The 18,990-nt window shown below is 40.8% G+C and overlaps 1 protein-coding gene across 2 annotated transcripts in view; it reads left to right on the top strand.

Annotated features, from left to right (window-relative positions):
* Positions 1–6,278: 6,278 nt before the first annotated feature.
* npepps (aminopeptidase puromycin sensitive) overlaps positions 6,279–18,990 on the top strand; it is a 215,690-nt gene continuing 202,978 nt past the window's right edge. Inside the window, exon 1 of one of the 2 annotated variants that reach the window (XR_009442855.1) lies at positions 6,279–6,630. Coding sequence is in view for 1 of the 2 variants with exons in the window: in XM_048560329.2 (XP_048416286.2) it covers positions 6,331–6,630 (300 nt within the window). In the remaining variant the exon portion in view is untranslated. The remainder of the gene's footprint in view (positions 6,631–18,990) is intronic. The other variant, XM_048560329.2, reaches the window with a different exon arrangement.

The raw sequence follows: 18,990 nt of genomic DNA, 5'->3' as shown, positions 1-18,990 counted from the left end.
ATTGGGTGTGTCACAACAGGATACTGAAACCAGCTAAATTACTTTAGCATAGAATTGGCACAGCACTAAGTGACTAAATGGTCCTCATTCTGTGCTGTAACCATTCCATCCTAGATTGCTAAGAAACATTGCTTTGGAGGCAGATTTTCAAAAGGGCTACTAAATTGACACCTAGAATTAGCAGTTAAATGAAAGCAAAATACTGCAGATGCTGGGGATTTGAGATAAAACAAGATAAAGTTGTAAAACCTCAGTATGACTGGCAGCACCTGACACAGAGAAACAGGGTTCGCGTTTTCAGTTCAATATAGCCTTTTTGCAACTCAGTTCTCTGTTTTTCTCCATCCACTGCTGCTGCTAAATATTCTGAGTTTTTCCAGTATATTTTTCTTTTTATTGTTAGAATGAGCAGGAAGTCTGTAAGAGGAATCAGACAAACTGGGCTTGTTTCCCTTCAGATTTTGGAAGGGTGAGGGGCAAATTGACTGAAATACGTAGGAGCCTAAAGGTTCTAAATTCCGAGAAACCTAGGTTCAGGATGGATGTGGAAGGGCTGTCTTGGGTGAATCCAGAGCTAGGGGGCACTATTTAAAAATTAAGATCTGCCCATTTAGGACAGAGATGAGAATTTGTTTTGCTCTTAGATGGTTGAACAACTTTGAAACTCTCTCATTCAGAAATATATGGAGTCAGGGTCATTGAATATTTTTCAGCAGAAGGTAGATAGAACATTGTTAGACACAGAATGAAAAGCTATTTAGGGTAAATGGAATTTAAAACATATCAAATCAGCTGTGATCCATTGAATAGCTGAGCAAATTCAAGGCCCTTTCCTGCTCCTGGATTATATGTTCTTCCTGATGTTTGCAATTACCAAACAGATGTGCCTTACATAATATCAGGTCATAGCGTTATACCAAAGCTAGTATATTTCCAGCTATTTCTGGTCTACAGTTGTTAATAAATAGCACCATAGTATCAAAGGGCAGCTATCAAGTATCATCCCTGAACATATGCAGCTTGTTCATTTGTAGTGCTGCATGTTTTGAGAAATTTGTTTTAACTGATATGGACTACCTCAGTAACATCAGAAATAATACCGGATACAACGCATCATCCTCCGACACTTCTGCCATCTACAATCCGATCCCACCACCCAAGACATTTTTCCATCCCCACCCCTGTCTGCTTTCCGGAGAGACCACTCTCTCCGTGACTCCCTTGTTCGCTCCACACTGCCCTCCAACCCCACCACACCCGGCACCTTCCCCTGCAACCGCAGGAAATGCCACACTTGCCCCCAGCCCTATCCCAGGCCCCAAGATGACTTTCAACATTAAGCAGAGGTTCACCTGCACATCTGCCAATGTGGTATACTGCATCCACTGTACCCGATGTGGCTTCCTCTACATTGGGGAAACCAAGCGGAGGCTTGGGGACCGCTTTGCAGAACACCTCCGCTCGGTTCGCAATAAACAACTGCACCTCCCAGTCGCAAACCATTTCCACTCCCCCTCCCATTCTTTAGATGACATGTCCATCATGGGCCTCCTGCACTGCCACAATGATGCCACCCAAAGCTTGCATAAACAGCAACTCATATTCCGCTTGGGAACCCTGCAGCCCAATGGTATCAACGTGGACTTGACCAGCTTCAAAATCTCCCCTTTCCCAACCGCATCCCAAAACCAGCCCAGTTCATCCCCTCCCTCCACTGCACCACACAACCAGCCCAGCTCTTCCCCTCCCCCCACTGCATCCCAAAACCAGTCCAACCTGTCTCTGCCTCCCTAACCTGTACTTCCTCTCACCCATCCCTTCCTCCCAGCCCAAGCCGCACCTCCATCTCCTACCTACTAACCTCATCCCACCTCCTTGACCTGTCCGTCTTCCCTGGACTGACCTATCCCCTCCCTACCTCCCCACCTATACTCTCCTCTCCACCTATCTTCTTTTCTCTCCGTCTTCGGTCCGCCTCCCCCTCTCTCCCTATTTATTCCAGAACCCTCACCCCATCCCCCTCTCTGATGAAGGGTCTAGGCCCGAAACGTCAGCTTTTGTGCTCCTGAGATGCTGCTGGGCCTGCCGTGTTCATCCAGCTTCTCATTTTATTATCTCAGAAATAATAGCCTGCCTGGGGTGAATGATCCAGAGGCGTAAGAATGGACGGGCAGTAAACTTATACCAAAATCTGTTATATTGTTTGTATTAACTGTTGCCTGTCAAAATCAGCATGGCCTCAAATTGCCATCTATTCCACAATATCAGTCATGATATAAACTGTGCAGGGGTGAGATCATGGCTTAAAATTTTTAAAACCACAAATGTAATCAGCCAGGGTTCCCTGTCACAAGGGAGAAAAGCAGTGAAAATATAAGTTCCTGGTACCTAGTCTTTGAGTTTTACAAATTTCAAGAGCAGGTTATGAAGGAACAAAACTGGGCAGGTGTCAATTTTAGCAGTAGTTTAATGATTTCAGGATTTAATGACCCAATACAGCAATACAAATGCTGAGAATCCAGGTATGCCAATATAATGCAGAAATGTAAGGTCAGTCCAGAGTTGTACAGGTGTCAATTCTATTCATGTTAGGATAGGTGGACATGATATTAATGGTTGCAATGTTGCACAAAAGCAATATGTTTTTGCCAACAAGTGAGAGCAGCTGGGGTGTAATTTTCACATCACGTGCAAGCAATATCATGACTTCTATTTTCTCAACAGAACAACCTAGTCCTTTCTTCCCACATCCTCTGAAGGCACTGACTCATGCTACAATATATTTCTATTGATGCCATCAGCATTTTGTGTCTCACACAAATAGAATGGGAGGTTTCATTGTGTACTGGTGGGTTATTCAACAATTGGGGGCCCTCTTCCAAACTCACTGATATCCACTCATTTAATCAGCCTGCAATCAGGTTCATAAACTCTGGATAGATTTTCTGCTCCCTAATGTTGGGTTCTTTAGCCAATTTACTGTTGCCTTGATTAAGATTAAATCAGGGCATAGATTAGAGATTGAACTTCTTCTCTTGCATTTACTGGGCAAATGATCTATGAAGTAGGCCAGGAATGGAATGTTTTAACACAAAATATTCCTTGCACAAACCACAATCTTGGGCAATGCATTGGAGACACTTGTCGATCACTGTTTTTTCAGGTTGCTTTGCTTCTTTTGTCAATCAATTAATGTACATCTTTGATTTTTCATCTTTCCATCCGTAGGAACAGTTTCTAGCTATCTACTCTGTCCAGAAAATCTTTTACCTCCTCACCTGCAAAGCCTTAGCTTCACTGATCTTACCATGCAGCTGAGGTTCCTCATCCCTCCAATTGCTCTTGTGAATCTATTCTGCACTGTTTAATGCCTTTACAACCTTCCCAAAGTGTGGTGCCTAGAATTGGACACAATGCTCCAGTGGAGACCAACCCTCCATTTTATACTGTACTATAAATTGATTGAGATGCAAGCTGAAATCTCAGGCGATGTCATTTGGAATTGGGACTGAGGCAGGGTGCGAGGGTATAAGTATAAATATATATATATCAAACAGAAAAAATTAGATTGGCCGTACAGAATGAACATTTGAAAAAGGAGACAACAGTGATGAGACAAGGACAAAGTTGCCATAGAAGAATAAAAACAATCCAATGGTAAATTTGTGATTAGGCCATACTGTCAGAATGGCAATTTGGGCACAGCAATTAGTGAATGGTATAGACATAGCAAGAACTACAGATAATGGACTCAGAGACAACACAGTATGGAGCTGGAGGAACACAGCAGGGTTCCCAAAGGGTCCTGACCCAAAACATCAACTTTCTTGCTCCTCTGATGCTTCCTGGCCTGTTGTGTTACTCTAGCTCTCTACTGTGTTGTCAATGAATAGCATAGCCTTGGCCATACCTGACATGTAACTGATAACAACAGCTCAAACAGTAGCACTCATGACTTTGAGGCAAATATTGAGAGTTCAAGTCTTACTGCATGCTTGAATGCATAACTGACACTGCAGTGCAGTACTGAGGAAAGACAGCAATGTTGAAGGTTCTATTCTTTAGTTCAGGCTATTAGTAAAGGCCTGGTGATGTGACATGTGAACTAAGATTATGCCTGGGTCACAATGCCATCATGCAGAGTAATGTCATAGATCCCAAGGACGTTGATTGTGACAAACAGGCATTGAGTAAAGATGTGGAGCACAGTAAAATTTGTTGATCAACTGAGAGATTCCATAGGATTAATGATGATCCAGGTTAGGAGACTGGGAAGATGTTCAATTGGATGACTGCCATTTGTGTGGTTCAGATAGGGAGGTTGGTGAAAGGACGAAGATGGAGCTGTTGGGAGTTGTGGCTCTTCAGGAATTAGTAATAATTGCTCTGTGGAGCCCTTCAAAGAATGCAGAAAACCTATAGTTTATCTGAGCCTTGAAGTTTACAGTAACATATAGATCTTTCTTATTAAATTTCATTCTCTTAGCTGAAAAAACCTCAGAATCTTCATCGTCAATTAATTTGCAACCGGTAGATCTCACATAATGAACATTTTTCAATTCAACCTTTGTCTTTCACTTTTTTTTAGAAAAGGTTGGGTGGTGCCTTGTACTGCCCAGCCCTTCATCCAAGCCTTCAACAATTAGTTTAAAACAGACAACACACCTATCTAGATTCACAGAGTCTGTCCACAATCGTGCTTTCTAAAGATTTCCACTATGTGGCTGACACAGCCCCTTGACCAGATCTGACCCATTTCTTGTAGCTCTGCTCTCACCCTTCTCCTCCCTCCCAGAATGATAAGGTTTGCATTGTGCTCATTTTCCACCCTATGTGAGTTTGAATCTCTATCGTGGTTTGCTTTCAGATTGATACATTCAATATTCAGACATTTCTGGTCACTCTAGACCATTTATTTTGTCTCTTTACTATAACAATTACAAATTCCTTTGCCTTCTATTCCAATGACATATTAGTCAGTTAATCTTCTCTGCCACCTTCTATCCTACCCTTGACATTCCCTTTAGTTCTTCCTATCCTTCTTCCCTTTCAGCAGGATATAATCCAAAGTATTTCTACCTCCCCAGTCAATGCAAAACATTATTTCTATTTCTTTAGCCATAGATTCTGACAGAGCAAGCAGCAGCTCCTAAGATGCTGCGAGGCATGTGTTCACCCAGCTCTACACCTTGTTATCTCAGATTCTCCAGTTCCTATTATCTCTGATTCTGCCAGACCTGCTGGATTTGTCCACTATGTTGGTTTTTGTTGTAGAATCATAGGGTGCCTACAGTGCAAAGAGGCTATTAGGCCCATCAAGTCTGCACACATCTCTGAAGATCCAGCCACGCCTTACACACCATTTCTACCCTTGTAACTTCGTATTTGCCATGGCTAATCCAGCTTGCCAAGACATTAGTCAATTTTAACATGGCTGTCACACCTTTGGACCTTGGGGAGGAAACTAGAACACCCAGCAAAAACGCACGCAGACACAGGAAGAACATGCATACTGTGCACACAGTCACCCAAGGCTGGAATTGAACCGAGGTGCCTGGTGCTACCCACAGAACCATTGTTGATTGCTTTTACCACATGAGTAATACAGCATGGAAGTAGGCCCTTTGATCCAAGCTGTGTATGCCAACCAGGTTTCTCAAACCAAACTATTCCAATTTGCTGCATTTGGCCCATATCCATCTTATCTTTTCCAGTTAATGTACCTGCCCGAATGTCTTTTAAATGCTGAAACTGCACTTGCATCCACCACTTCCTCTGGTAGTTCATTCCATACATGCACCACTTTCTGTATGAAAATGTTGCCCCTCAGGTCGATTTCATCTCCACTCTCACCTTAAAACTATGCACTCTAGTTTTCAATTCCCCTACCCTAGGGAAAAGACCTTAACTATTCACCTTTTCTACAGCCCTTATTATTTTCTAAACCTCTAAAAGGTCACCCATGTAGTCCTTTATATCTGTGTTAGCTTTCCAAGCAACCAAACCAGTTCCCAACAGTCCATCCTTCCCGTTCAGCGGCTGACTTCGCCTGCCATCAGGCTCTCAGGCCAGGCGCGCTCGTAGTCACTCGATTAGGCCCGAGCGACAGTTTCCATGACACATTCTCTCTTCCCGCCCCCACCCACTCGCGGTCACGCGCACGTGAAGATGTCCGACAGGTGACGACACGCATGGTCTTGCGGATGCTCGTGCCGCAAGTCACGTCCACCAGTGGGTTTCGCGCGCACGCTGGGTGAGTGGCGGCGGTGGGGTGGCGCGCACGCACGGACAAGCGAACGGGAGGGGGCGGTCAGTTTGTCAGCTTCATTGATGTTGCTCGGCGGCACCACCGCGGTCTTCGCTTTCCGCCGCCTGCTCACTGCCTCTAGTTGCTGGAGAGGCCGTGTCCCTCTCACCCTCCGAGCCCGAGTCCCGACACACGCCATCGGTAACCGAGACGGCGCACCTAGGAGATTCCTCGGCACTCGCCCTCACTGTCCAGACAAAATGCCGGCCAAGAGACCCTTCGAGCGTCTCCCCACCGACGTGACCCCAGAGAACTACTCACTGTGTCTGAAGCCCGACCTCATCGACTTCACTTTCGAAGGGAAGCTGGAGGCCTCGGTGGAGGTGAGAAGCAGCCTACACAAAGGATAATTTTTATTAAAAAATCATGCCGTAATTGAGCCCTGGGCTCATGGGCCGTTATCGACTTTAAAGGCCGCAAATTTACCTCAAAATAATATCCCCTGGGGCGCAGGTTTGCAACCCGACCGGGTGCAGGCCCTGACCTGGACTTATGGTGGGGAGTGGTGCTTCGAATTCTTGATGGTGATCCCTGTAACCCTGCAAAATGAAGGGAGAAAAAGAAAATGATATCGTTTTAGGTCCTCAGTGTGTAATTTCAGGAAGGGGGAGTCTTGAGATTTTTAAAAAATCATTAAATGCAAGATCTCTGTTAAAGCAGAAATCCTGAATACGATTTGTGCAGAAAGATGTTACTTTCCACCGCCTCACTGCCCTCTTATATTTTTGCGTCAGATTGTAAAGCAAGAAATTTGGAGAAAATGTTGCATAAAATGCAAGCAAAGTGGGTGGGGGAGAGAAGAACACATTTTGAAAGAAATGTCGAATCTGTCGCTTACTGTTCTTCTGTGTCCAGGGCGCAGGCGCCGTGTTCAGACTGTTGCCATTGACAGCAGCAATCTTGAGTTTAATGTTCTTTTAAAAAAAACTTTACTTTTTTTTAAACAGTTATGCTTAAGGATGATATTGTTTTAAAAAACACGTGCCGATGCACAAATTGCTTGTAGCATTTATGGTCTTACATATAAAATCATTACACATTACGTTTTGGAATAAACCTTTTCTAAAAGAAACAGCTAATGTATTTGTGTTCACAGAATTGGATTACTGCCAGTAACTATAAATGAAATAATTAGTGTACACTGAATAACTAGTGAATCTTAACTTGTGGTTGTGCTTTCACTTATTTTTGTTTCTGTTGGTTTGCGTAACTTTTACTACAGATCCAGCCATTTTATCCAAATTTGTGTTCTGATTTAATTGGTGCCCAAAAAGTTGGCTGTGTTGTTAGTGTCTGCACCTTGTTTGCTTAATTGATGTTGGCAATGATTAGTCATTATCATACTTTAGTCTACTAATCTCTGCTGTATCTTCAGATTTAAGGCATTTATATTTTGATATTTGGCCATTTTTATGTTATCGTTTATAAGTCTAATGTTTTAAACTATGCTCTGCAGTCTATAAAATTTTTCATGTTGTTTTACATCCCCAGTCATGTTTGCAGAGAAGATGCTATGGCCTCCTTTACAATTCTTCAGAGCCTCATTTACAGCTTTCAATTTATTGCAGTATTTTTAGTGATGAAATTATTTTACTTACTGTACATTTGATTTCAATGAGTTTCATGGCAATCCCATTTTACAGAAGCCCATTTGTACACTGCATTCAGTTTCCTTCATTTGCCCTCATCACAAAGTGTTTGGTAGAACATTTTATTTTTCAGGCACAGAAATGATTTTAAATTGTATGGCTGGAGCAATTCAGCTGCCTTGGCCCTGGACTCTGAAACTACCTCTCTCAATCTCTTCCCATCAGGATCCATTTTAAAAAGCCTTCTCAAACACTCGTTTTCCAACTTTTCATTTAGTCACTTATTCTAGTTTTCTCCTTAGATATTCATTTGTCCATCTCCTTTTCTTCCCCTATGAATCATCTCAGGATATTCTACATTAAAGGAAGAAGCAGTGTAGAAAGAGGTGGATTTAGACAATTGCAGTCATGATCTTCATTTGCCAAGCCCAATTTTTAAATTCTACTCATTATGTTGGAAACAATCCACAATCCTGTGTCTTGCTTTGCTTTACAGTATTGCTTAGTTCTGTGTCTCATGAAAATCACCTTTGCAATCCCATTGCATTAGCTTGATTTACAACACCATCTGGCATTGAGAATTGACTTTGCCTGCTTGAGAAATGATTATAAGGTTAAAAATTGTCAATAGAATGAACTATAGATTGTGGAATTCTTAAAATATCAGTAGTCTACTCATTTACTGGAGCTGCTGAAAATTCTCTTAAATTCACAGTATAAATCCTTATGAGACATAAGGTCAATAATGCAATAGCCAGTGAGTACCAACAACAACATGCATCAGGTATTGAGGTATTACAACAAGTACTATTTGAAGCAGAAGTGGGGATGGGGTACTTTGACACACTGCTGCCTGACAGTGACAGGGACCAGGGCTTGATTCCGACTTCGGGTGACTGCATGGAGTTTGCATGTTCTCCTTATGTCTGTGGGTTTCCACCTGATGTGCTGGTTTCATCCCATAGTCCAAGGATGTGTAGGTTGGGTGAATTGGCCACGCTAAATTTCCTTGTGGTCTCCAGGGATGTGCAGGCTAGGTGGATTATCCGTGGTAAATAAGGGGTTAGAGGATAAAGTGAGGAACAGTGGTGGGCCTGCGTGGGATGCACTTGGGAGTTCGGGTACAGTCTTGGTGGGCTGAGTGGCCTCTTTCTGTGCTGTGGGGATTCTGTATTCCAATGAATAATATGGACATTCCAGCCATTAATATCAAATATAGAACATGGAAGTCATTGATTATTTATCCCATTCTTTCCACTGAATGGCACAATGGCCTAATGCAGATGTTAACAAAAGCTAACCCATGGGGAATTATGATCCTGAGTTTTAAAAATAAATGCTGTTTTGTCCGAGATAACAAGGTGTAGAGCTGGATTAACACAGCAGGCCGAGCAGGAAAGCTGTTGAAAGGTCCAACTTTCCTGCTCCTCTGCTGCTTGGCCTGCTGTGTTAATTCAGCTCTACACCTTGTTATCACAGATTCTCTAGCATCGGCAGTTCCCACTATCATCTTTTTGTCCCAAATGTGTGTACCTGTCTACAGCAGGCATTAAATGGACTGAGATTGGTCTAGGTTTATTAATGTCTGTTGGCTAAGTAAAACTGGGAACTTCTGGGAATATGTCAGATATTGGGAATTAGTATATCATCAAAATATGAAGGATCAGCATTAAAATCAGTTTATTTACAATGTCATTTCTTGTGAGAAATGTTTTCTTTCGATACATTGAACTAAATTCTGGTCTTCTGCCCCAATTATTTAATTGCTCCATGATAAGTATCTTCTGTTGCCTAAACCCCAAGCTCTGGAATGCTATTTCTATTTTATTTTTTCCCTTTGGAACCCTCTCAGACTATTTCTTTGAATAACCTGCTGGTTATCTGACCTAATATCTCATGATGTGGCTCAGTATAATTTTTTTATTTCATAATAACCTTGAGGCATCTTGGGATATTCCTTTACATCAAAGGTGTTCAATAAATTGAACTAGTTGTGCAAGTTTGACCATATAAGTACAATCTAACTACTAAGTTGGGAAAAAGAACAGAAGGATGACCAAATACAAAAATAGGTTTGAATAGAAAGAGTGAAAAAACATTTACTTTCCTTTCCTGTATCAGATTATTTGTCTTTTGTTTTATTTCGTTGTACATCTGTGTACCATACTGTACATGTATTTAAAGCAGTGAGAGCTGAGCTATTTTAATGCTTAATTTCCAGTAGAATTTTGTAAGGTATTCCAAAGTTGTTATCCTGTCGAACAATAATGTGGTTGGGTCCACCGCTGTCTCAATTAGGGCATGCAACGAGAGAAAAAAGTATCAAAGGACTGTCTCCATTTTTTGTGAATGGAGACTATATGCCTGAACGGAATTGGCTTTATCGTGATCCGTTCTAAAGTTGAATGATCTGCAAATATATTATCTAGAGTCGTATATGAACTTTGAGCTCTCATTGAGTTTCAGTACTATTTCTAGCCTTGTTTCCTCAAGTGAGCTATCTTCAAGTTGTCCCTCCCTCAATTCCAGCCTTCAGCGACTGTCCGTGTGAGTTTGCACATTCTTCCCATATTTGTGTGGATTTCCTCCAGGTGCTGTGGTTTCCTTCCACAGCCCAAAGATGTGCAGGCTAGGTGGATTGGCCATGCTGAATTGGCCATAGTGTTCAGGGAGGTGTAGGTTAGATGGGTTATAGGTGGAATGGGTCTGGGTGGGATGCTCTGAGGTTCGGTGTGGACTTGTTGGGCCAAAGGGCCTGTTTTCCACACTCTAGGGATTCTATGATTCTATGACAGCAGCAAAAATTTAGCAGCAAAGTCAAAAATCCTTTTTAGAGATGCTGTTAATGCAAATACTATTTTAGTTTGATGTAGTACTGTGTTTATTTGTGGATTACTGTTTACTTTTGTTGGATTGATCTCCTAAATTCAGAGCAAATTGAGAGATTTGACCAAGGTTCAAAATCAGGAATGGTTTTGATAAGTAAATGGAGAAATTGTTTCCAGTGGCAGAACCGGTGATTCCCAGGGGTCACAGATTTAACTGGGTCAAAATCCTGGAACCCCCTCCCTGCTGAACAGGATTCTAAGTCTACGTACAGCACATGGACTACAGCAGTTAAAGAAGGCAACTCACCCCCATCTTCTCAAAGGCAACTAGGGATTCACAAATCCTAGCCCAGTCAGGAACACCCATACATCCCTTGAATGAATAAAATCATGGCAATTGGCTCAATAATCAGAGGTGACACGAGCAATCTTTTACATGGTGAATTGTTGTGGTTTGAAATGAGCTGCTTGAAAGGGCCGAGGAAGTTTCATTAGTAACATTCAAAGGGAAATTGGATAAATACGTGGAAAGAAAAGAATAAGATAGAGCAAGAATATAGAGGAGTGGACTAATAAGGCTGTTTTGAAATCAGTTTTTAAAAAAACTAGAACACTGAATCAAAACACAAAGGAACACAATTACTTAATTGGGTGGGGTATGTGTGATTAGCTATTATTAGGGACTGTTAGTGGCTAACAATGGGTTGTGTTTATTAGCAGACTGTGCTTACAAGACCTGGTGTGTTGGGGTAGGGGTAAGGACATGGGAAAGCTCAAACCCTCAAGTTATTGAACTCTGTTGAGACCAAAAGGCTGCAGGGTCTCCTCATGGAATATGAGGTTCTGTACCTCTAGCTTGCGCTGAGCTTAGCGCTTCAGGCCTGAGACAGATATTGGCCAGGGAAACGGTGGTGTGTTAAACTGGCAGGCAACTGGAACTCGGTCGTTTTGGCAGACTGAGATACTCCTGTGTTGCCTGCATCAGAGGATGGCCGCCTATGTTGTTATCTGGTGTGGACAGTTTTTGGAATGCAGAGACGGTGTAGGAAGAGGTGATGGAGGCATAGGTGTTCGAACTCTTGGTAAGAGTGAAATGTGTAAGGGTCTGTTGCATAATTTCTTTTAAAAGTAAACTAGAAGAGAGAAGTGGTGGAGGGTGATGTAATGTGTTTGTGGGGACTTATGTTGGAAGTTGTTGAAAAAACCGAAGATATGGTGTATATGGACTCTGGACTAGGTAATTGGTCTGAACTAGGAACTTTAAAGTTGTAAAGCGAGTGAGTGTTGGGAAAAATTGATGCATCTGGTCAAGGGCTTTTGGACCATTTTTCAGGAAATCTAGTTTGACTTATTAGAGCAAATGAGACATGGCAAAACTAGACATAGAGAGGTTGTAGAGTCTTCGGAGTATGCAGGATGGAAAGAATCTTTAGGAGATGCTTGAAATAAGTCAGTAAGTTATATATATGAAGAAATTAAAACTAAGTTAATATTAAGACCTATCGCCATCAAAACATGCAAGAATAAGAGTTTAAAATTAGTCTAGCAGAATCTGTAGAAACAATAACAGTTCGTGTTTTGAATCTGATATGACATCTTTCGAACTGATGAGATGTGAAAAAGTGATGGAAATTATGCCGTTGAAATGGGTTTTCAACAATGTAAAATCCATCACTTTGTGAATGAACAGATGTGGAAGGGTCATATTGGGCTCAAGATGCACAAATGCTGCCATACCAGCTTTTTCTTTAGCACTTTCTGCTTTTATTTCAGATTTCCAGAATCTGCAGTATTTAGCTTTTGTTTGAGTTTAAGTGGGAGTGGTTTGGGGAGAGAAAGATGAATATTAATCAGCAAAACTAGGTTGTCCTTGGACAAAGAAATGCTAAATTTCATGGTTTAATACTGTAAAATTTATTGTGACTTGAGAGCAATTTATTGTACAGTATCCTGGATTTTGAGGTAAGAGGGGTCTTCCTGTTTGTGAACATAAGTTCACTAATTACCAGCCACATTTGCATTTGTCTAGAGGAGATGTTGCAACAATGTATGTTTCATTTAACGTTATAGTGACCCTTTCTCAAACCTGTATCACCATGTATGTTATCAAATCGACACTGGCTCTCTGTTATGGTAATTAATTGCAAATATAATTGTCTTTGAACTACCTCCTTAGTGAAAGATAATGCAGCTTTGGTGAGCTGGAGAGTCGTTGATAAAATAGTGTGGAGCTGGAGGAACAAAGCAGGCCAGGCTGATGCTGCCTTCCAGCTCCATGCTGTTATCTCTGACTCCAGCATCAGCAGTTCTTACCATCTCTGGTAAAATGAATTCCTGTTTTACACTTTTAACTCTTGAATTCAAACTAAGCTTATAAATCATTATTGAAGCAACTTTTTTCAATTTTAGCTAATATTTATTTAGTGCAACGTATTGACTCGTAAGTAATAATTCATTTCAGGAGTTAACCATCCCACAAATTAGTAGTTATCAATAGGTTGGAATAAATGGATCTTGGGGGACCGGGGGTCAAATTATAGTCTTGAATTTAGACTGGACTGATAAGATAAACTCTTCCTGTTGAAATCCATGAAGACACAGATATGTCTGTAAGAGTTTTTAGGTTTTGTGTGCCATAGACTGTCAATCAATATGTTACCTATGTATGGTTTTGCAAAAGTGGTCAGGGCAGGAAAGGAATACATTCATCCTAATCTAGACATGTAGGATTTTTAGGGGTTGGGGTGAATTAAACAGAATTCAATGCTGAAGGTCAAATAACCTGTAAATGATGAATAAAGGTACTTGGGTGAGGGTTGGGGGGGGATTGCTGCTGTCATTGTTAACTTCAGGAGAGAAGTCAAGGCCGAAAATAGAATGGTTAATTAAAGGGAAATAATCGTGCTGTGATTCTTGCCAAAAATATCAGTAGATAAGGCTTATTTAAATACAAGGCTTATTTATGCAGCCTCTTTCAATGGAATGACACTCAAATGATCTATTTGACGTTGTAGACTTACTTGCCGAGCTGGTATGTTTCATCGTACACGTTTCGTCACCCTCCTAGCTAACATCGTCAGTGCACCTTCGGTGAAGCATTGATTTTCTGTCCAGCTTGTTATTCGTTATTATAATTGTTATAAATAACAAGCAGGATGAAACACCAGCGCTTCGCTGAAAGTGTGGTGATGAAACATCTACAACCAAAAACACTGACTTGGTGAGCAAGTCTACAACCCGGGCTACAAATCTTCTCAAACTTTAAATTATCCATTTGTTTTCACTAAGAAAATAATCGAGGAAAAAAGAGGAATTTAGATTCAATTTATTGGATGACTATAGAACAAGAAGACGGTGTATGATGCATGTTGGATGAATTCTTTGTTAGTGTCAAGCCAAATTCAGTATGCGGAGAGTGAAAGTGAAGGAGAAGCTGTGACTGGCGGAGGGGGAATATGAAAATAGAATGGCAGTTTCACAAAAAAACACAAACTTCTGTATGTAGTATTTGGTGTAGTAAGAGATGGGATGGGTTAATTAAGAGAAAAGAGAATGTGAAATGCTAAGGGGCACAAGACGAAGCTAGAATACTTAATGAGCACTTTGTATTTGTGTTTACTAAGGGAAAAAGGTGCTAACAAAACTAGTAGAAGTCGTAAAAATTGATCAGAAGTTTGTACTAAAAAGGCTGGCTATGGTAAGAGTGGGATTTGCATCCAATGTTGCTTCAAGGAAGTGGGATTGGAGTTTGTCGAATGTCTTTGCCGTAGCCATTTACTCTTTGTACCAGGTAGGTTTCAGAGGATTAGGAAATGGGGCATCCTTTTTCACGAAAATACATAGGCTTGTCATAGCAACTAAAGGTTGGCCAGTTTTAAGAATCAGAGCAAAGTTTTAAAACAAATGTGGAAAAAATCAACAGGCATGTCTAAAGGGTTCAGTTAAAATATAAGCATCAGCATGAATTCCTAAATGGCAGGTTTTGCTGGACGAAAATAATTAATTGCATGTTTTGAAGTAAGAGAAGATTAAATGGAAAGCAATGGATGTCGACTGTGGATTTTAAGAAAATTCTTAGTGCTTAGTGTAAAAGACTTGTTAGCCAGCATGGCCCTTCTGCGTTTTCTGACTGAAGTTTTGCACTTCACAAGTTTACTAAAGTACTGTAATTCAAACAGTATAATTTTGCATCTGTATACACAGTAAGTGTCTGATAGCTTAATTCTTACTGTCACAATGTTTCAGTAATGCTTTTACGTTTACAATAGAATCAGTGGGATTTGTATGTAAATATTTTCTTACTGCACTTGGTAAACCAAACACATCTCGGAAGGCTTTTGGGCTCACGTCCACAATTTATTTCCAAAGAAATTGACTTTTCTATTGTTGAAAATAAATTTTTTATATAATATTTAAATATGCAGTTGTTGTAAATTTTGTAGTAAAATGAAACACTTATCCAGTGCTTTTAGACATCTTAAATTCAAGTTTCTAATTGAAGGCCTAAAAGGTGCTTTCTTTTTACTGAGATCTTGGTCCTCGCCTCACTTGGCAGGGTCTGCATTCTGAAAATGTATATGCTGCACTCATCTGGATCTATCAAATTCAATTACTGTTGAAATTTCAACAGACTTTTTTTGTTTATTAAGTAAAAGCTTTATGGATAAAATTTTGACAAGCAGATAATTGATGATTAGAAAATGTAAATGTATTAATTACTATCAGGTGAAACAGATCCGTGTGCAAGAATCAATAAATGTTTTGTTCTAAACTGTTAAAAAAGTTACAATCTTGTGCTGACATGTCCAAGAATTTTCATAGAATCCCTACAGTGTGGAAACAGGCCCTTCAGCCCAACAAATCCACACCAACCCATCCCCCTATAACTCACCTAAGCACCACCTTCCTGGGCATTATCGATCCACCTAGCCTGCACATCTTTGGACTGTGGGAGGAAACTAGAGCACCCGGAGGAAACTGGTTTAGACACGGGAAGAGTGTGTAAACTCCTCACAGCCACCTGAGGGTGAAATTGAATCTAGATTCCTGGTGCTGGGAGGCAGCAGTGCTAACCACTGAGCTGCTGTGCTGCAATTTTGTGCAATTTCCAGTGAAGACATAAAGTGAATGGGCAAAAACAAAGTTGCTGGAAAAGCTCAGCAGGTCCGGCAGCATCTGTGAAGGCGAAAACGGAGTTAATGTTTTGGGTCCGGTGACCCTTCCTCAGAACTGATTGTGGTTGAGAAAACGTCAGTTTATATGCAGAAAATAGGGAGGTGGGTGGGGTAGGGAGTAAGTGAGAGGATAGAGCCCCAGAGAGGGAGACCCTACAGCCTTCCGGACTCAATATCGAGTTCGATAATTTTAGGGCCTAAACACTCCCATGTCCCAGCCCCCCCACCCAACACACCAGGCCTTGTTACCACATAGCCTGCCACTACACACCCCCTGTTAGTCACTAACAGTCCCCATTAACTCTTCACCCTCCAGCCTGGTCGTTAGCAACTCCTTTGTCTGTCCAACTGTCTTTCTCTCTCTTTGGGCTCTATCCTATCGTTTACTCCCTTCCCCACCCAACTCCCTATTTTCTGCATATAAACTGACGTTTTTGCAGCCACCATCAGTTCTGAGGAAGGGTCACCGGACCCGAAACGTTAATTCTGTTTTCTCCTCTACAGATGCTGCCAGACCTGAACTTTTCCAGTAACTTTTTGTTCCTGATTTACAGCATCGGCAGTTCTTTTGGTTTTTAAAAAGTGAAGGGGTGTGGGGATAGTGTCTGTTTGTGATTAGTACTGTCTAATGCCAATGAAAGCTTACTGTCGCACTCCAATTCTGCTAACTAGTATTGCTCACTGTTTGACATTTACTTCCAACTGGTAATCTTGCATTCATCTTTAGCTTTAAAATTATAAGGGATGAACATTAATTGCATAAATTTCCATGCCATGCGTTATAAATCTTGCATCTGCTTTCACTTCCTAACTTCCTCCTGTTGTAAATTGCCATGGTCACGTTTATAGTGAAACTAATTTCCGACTTGTACAGGTTTTCATAAGCCTTAGGTAGAGCTTAAACCTTGCTTCTTACCCCCTTCAATTCCTTGGGATCTTCCCTGATGCTCTGCTTTCCACTTCATGCAATGTGTGCTTATACTTCCGGAAATTTAACTATGATTTTATCAGTTCTTTGTGTTTCCTTGACAAGGAATTTATTTCCACTCCCCTTAAATGACCCTGTTTTGACTCTTCTGTTTTTAGCATAACATTTCATTTGTGTATCATCCAGTTCAATATTCCCTGCAATTTGCTGACTTCCCACTCTGCTTCTAAGCTCCCAATTTTAAGATTTGCATTATTGAACATGCTTGCAGTTGGTTTCTTCATCCTAGTCATTTTGATATGTATGTATGATTTATTTACATTACAATTTTACTGTCACAATCAAGTGCTTTCTGCTTGGCACCAAAAATTAAGTCTCACTATAAATCCAGCCTAACCCTGTACAGAAGTTAAACTGTCTTAAACACCCCCATTCTTGAATCTGGGGTGAATAAAATGATTAACAATTATGATTCATCAAGTAAATCTTGCATGGAAAATTCCTTATACCGAACTTCCTATCATTCTTCCTGTTCTCGTCCTGAGGTTTGACTCCTTACTGATTTGTTGACTAGAAGAAAAGGTCATTGATCTGCAGTTTGGTTCTTTGACACAACTGTCATTTCTATTTCGGATGGCTGTGGGTCCAAATCCAGCTCCAAAGAGACAAACACACAGTGCTTGTCTGACACATCAAACACTAGTAAAGGTGCTATTGTTGTGTGAAGTGAGAAAGCAAGATCCTTAATTTATCCCCTCCAACATTATTTAAATTGCTGGTGTCTTGGCATCCCTCAACTGACATAACTAAAATATGTTCTCTGGCCATTATCTCATTGCTATTTCTGTGTCCTTACTGTTTTCAAATTAGTTATAGAGTTAGAGCCATACAATGTGGAAACAGACTTTCTGGTCCAACTAGTCCGTGCTGACCATAATCCTAAACTCATCTCGCCTGTCTGTGCTTGGCCTCCAAGCCTCCAACCATTTCTTAAATCGTATTTATCTGTGTGTCTTTTAAGCATTGTAAGCATTTTGCCTGCATTCAGCACTTTGTCTGGAATTCATTCCACACATGAACCACTCTTTTTTTTCTTAAAAAAAAAAGTTGCCCCTCATGTCTTTTGTAAGTATTTCTCATCTGACTTTAAAAATATGCCCCCAAGTCTTGAAATCCCACACCCTAGGGAAAAGGCACTTGCCATTCATATAATCTGTATCCCTCATTATTTTATAACCATCCAAAAAGTCATCTCTCAGCTCTTGCGCTTCAGTGGAAAAATGTCCCAACCTCTCCTTATAGTTTAAACCCTCCATTCCTGGCAATGTCCTGGTATATCTCTTCTGAACCCTTTCCAGCTTTATAATATCCTTCCTATAACTGGGCGACTAGATTAGGGACATAACTGGTTGCTGGACTTTCCCTCCATGGCAATGGTAACAACAGTTCAAAAGTAATTAATTATTAATAAAACACTTTGGCACCTCCTGAACATGTAAGAGATGTTACGTAAATATAGACAGTTGATTGTCTAGGAGAATTATTGCGAGCCTGTTAATTCAGAGACCCAAGTAATGCTCTGCGGACCTGGGTTCAAATTCTGCCATGGCAGATGATGCAATTTCAATTTAATTAAGAGCCTAATGATGACCTAATGACCATGAAGCCATTGTCGATTGTTGGAAAATCCCATCTGGCTCACTAATGCCCTTTAGAAAAGGAATCTGCCATCATTACTTGGTCTGGTCTACGTGTGACTCCAGTCCCACAGCAATGCAGTTGAGTCATAACTTTCGTCTATGTAATTAGTAATGGGCAATATAAATATTGGCCTAGTTGGTGACGCCTACATGTCATTTAAAAAAAGTTTGCTATTTTGTTTATTCTTCTACACATTTTCAAAACTTTGTATATCCAGTTGAACTTGTTCTGTTGTGGTAAGTATATTCTTTAGTTTTGAATTTTCTAATCATAACTCGTCTCCTTATTCCTGTTCTTCCATTGTCCATATGTGTACTAAGTTCTCCAATGACTGTATGACCAATACTTTGTGCAGAATCAGCAGTATCCCCCACATTTTGAATTCAATCGGCTTCCACATCCATTGACAGTGTTACCATTTGGGTATATTTCCAGCAGTTTATTTTTCCCAAAACTCATATGA

Source organism: Stegostoma tigrinum, chromosome 31 (assembly GCF_030684315.1).
Source record: "Stegostoma tigrinum isolate sSteTig4 chromosome 31, sSteTig4.hap1, whole genome shotgun sequence".
Lineage (NCBI taxonomy): Eukaryota > Metazoa > Chordata > Chondrichthyes > Orectolobiformes > Stegostomatidae > Stegostoma > Stegostoma tigrinum.
This window is presented reverse-complemented; position numbering and strand designations above follow the sequence as displayed.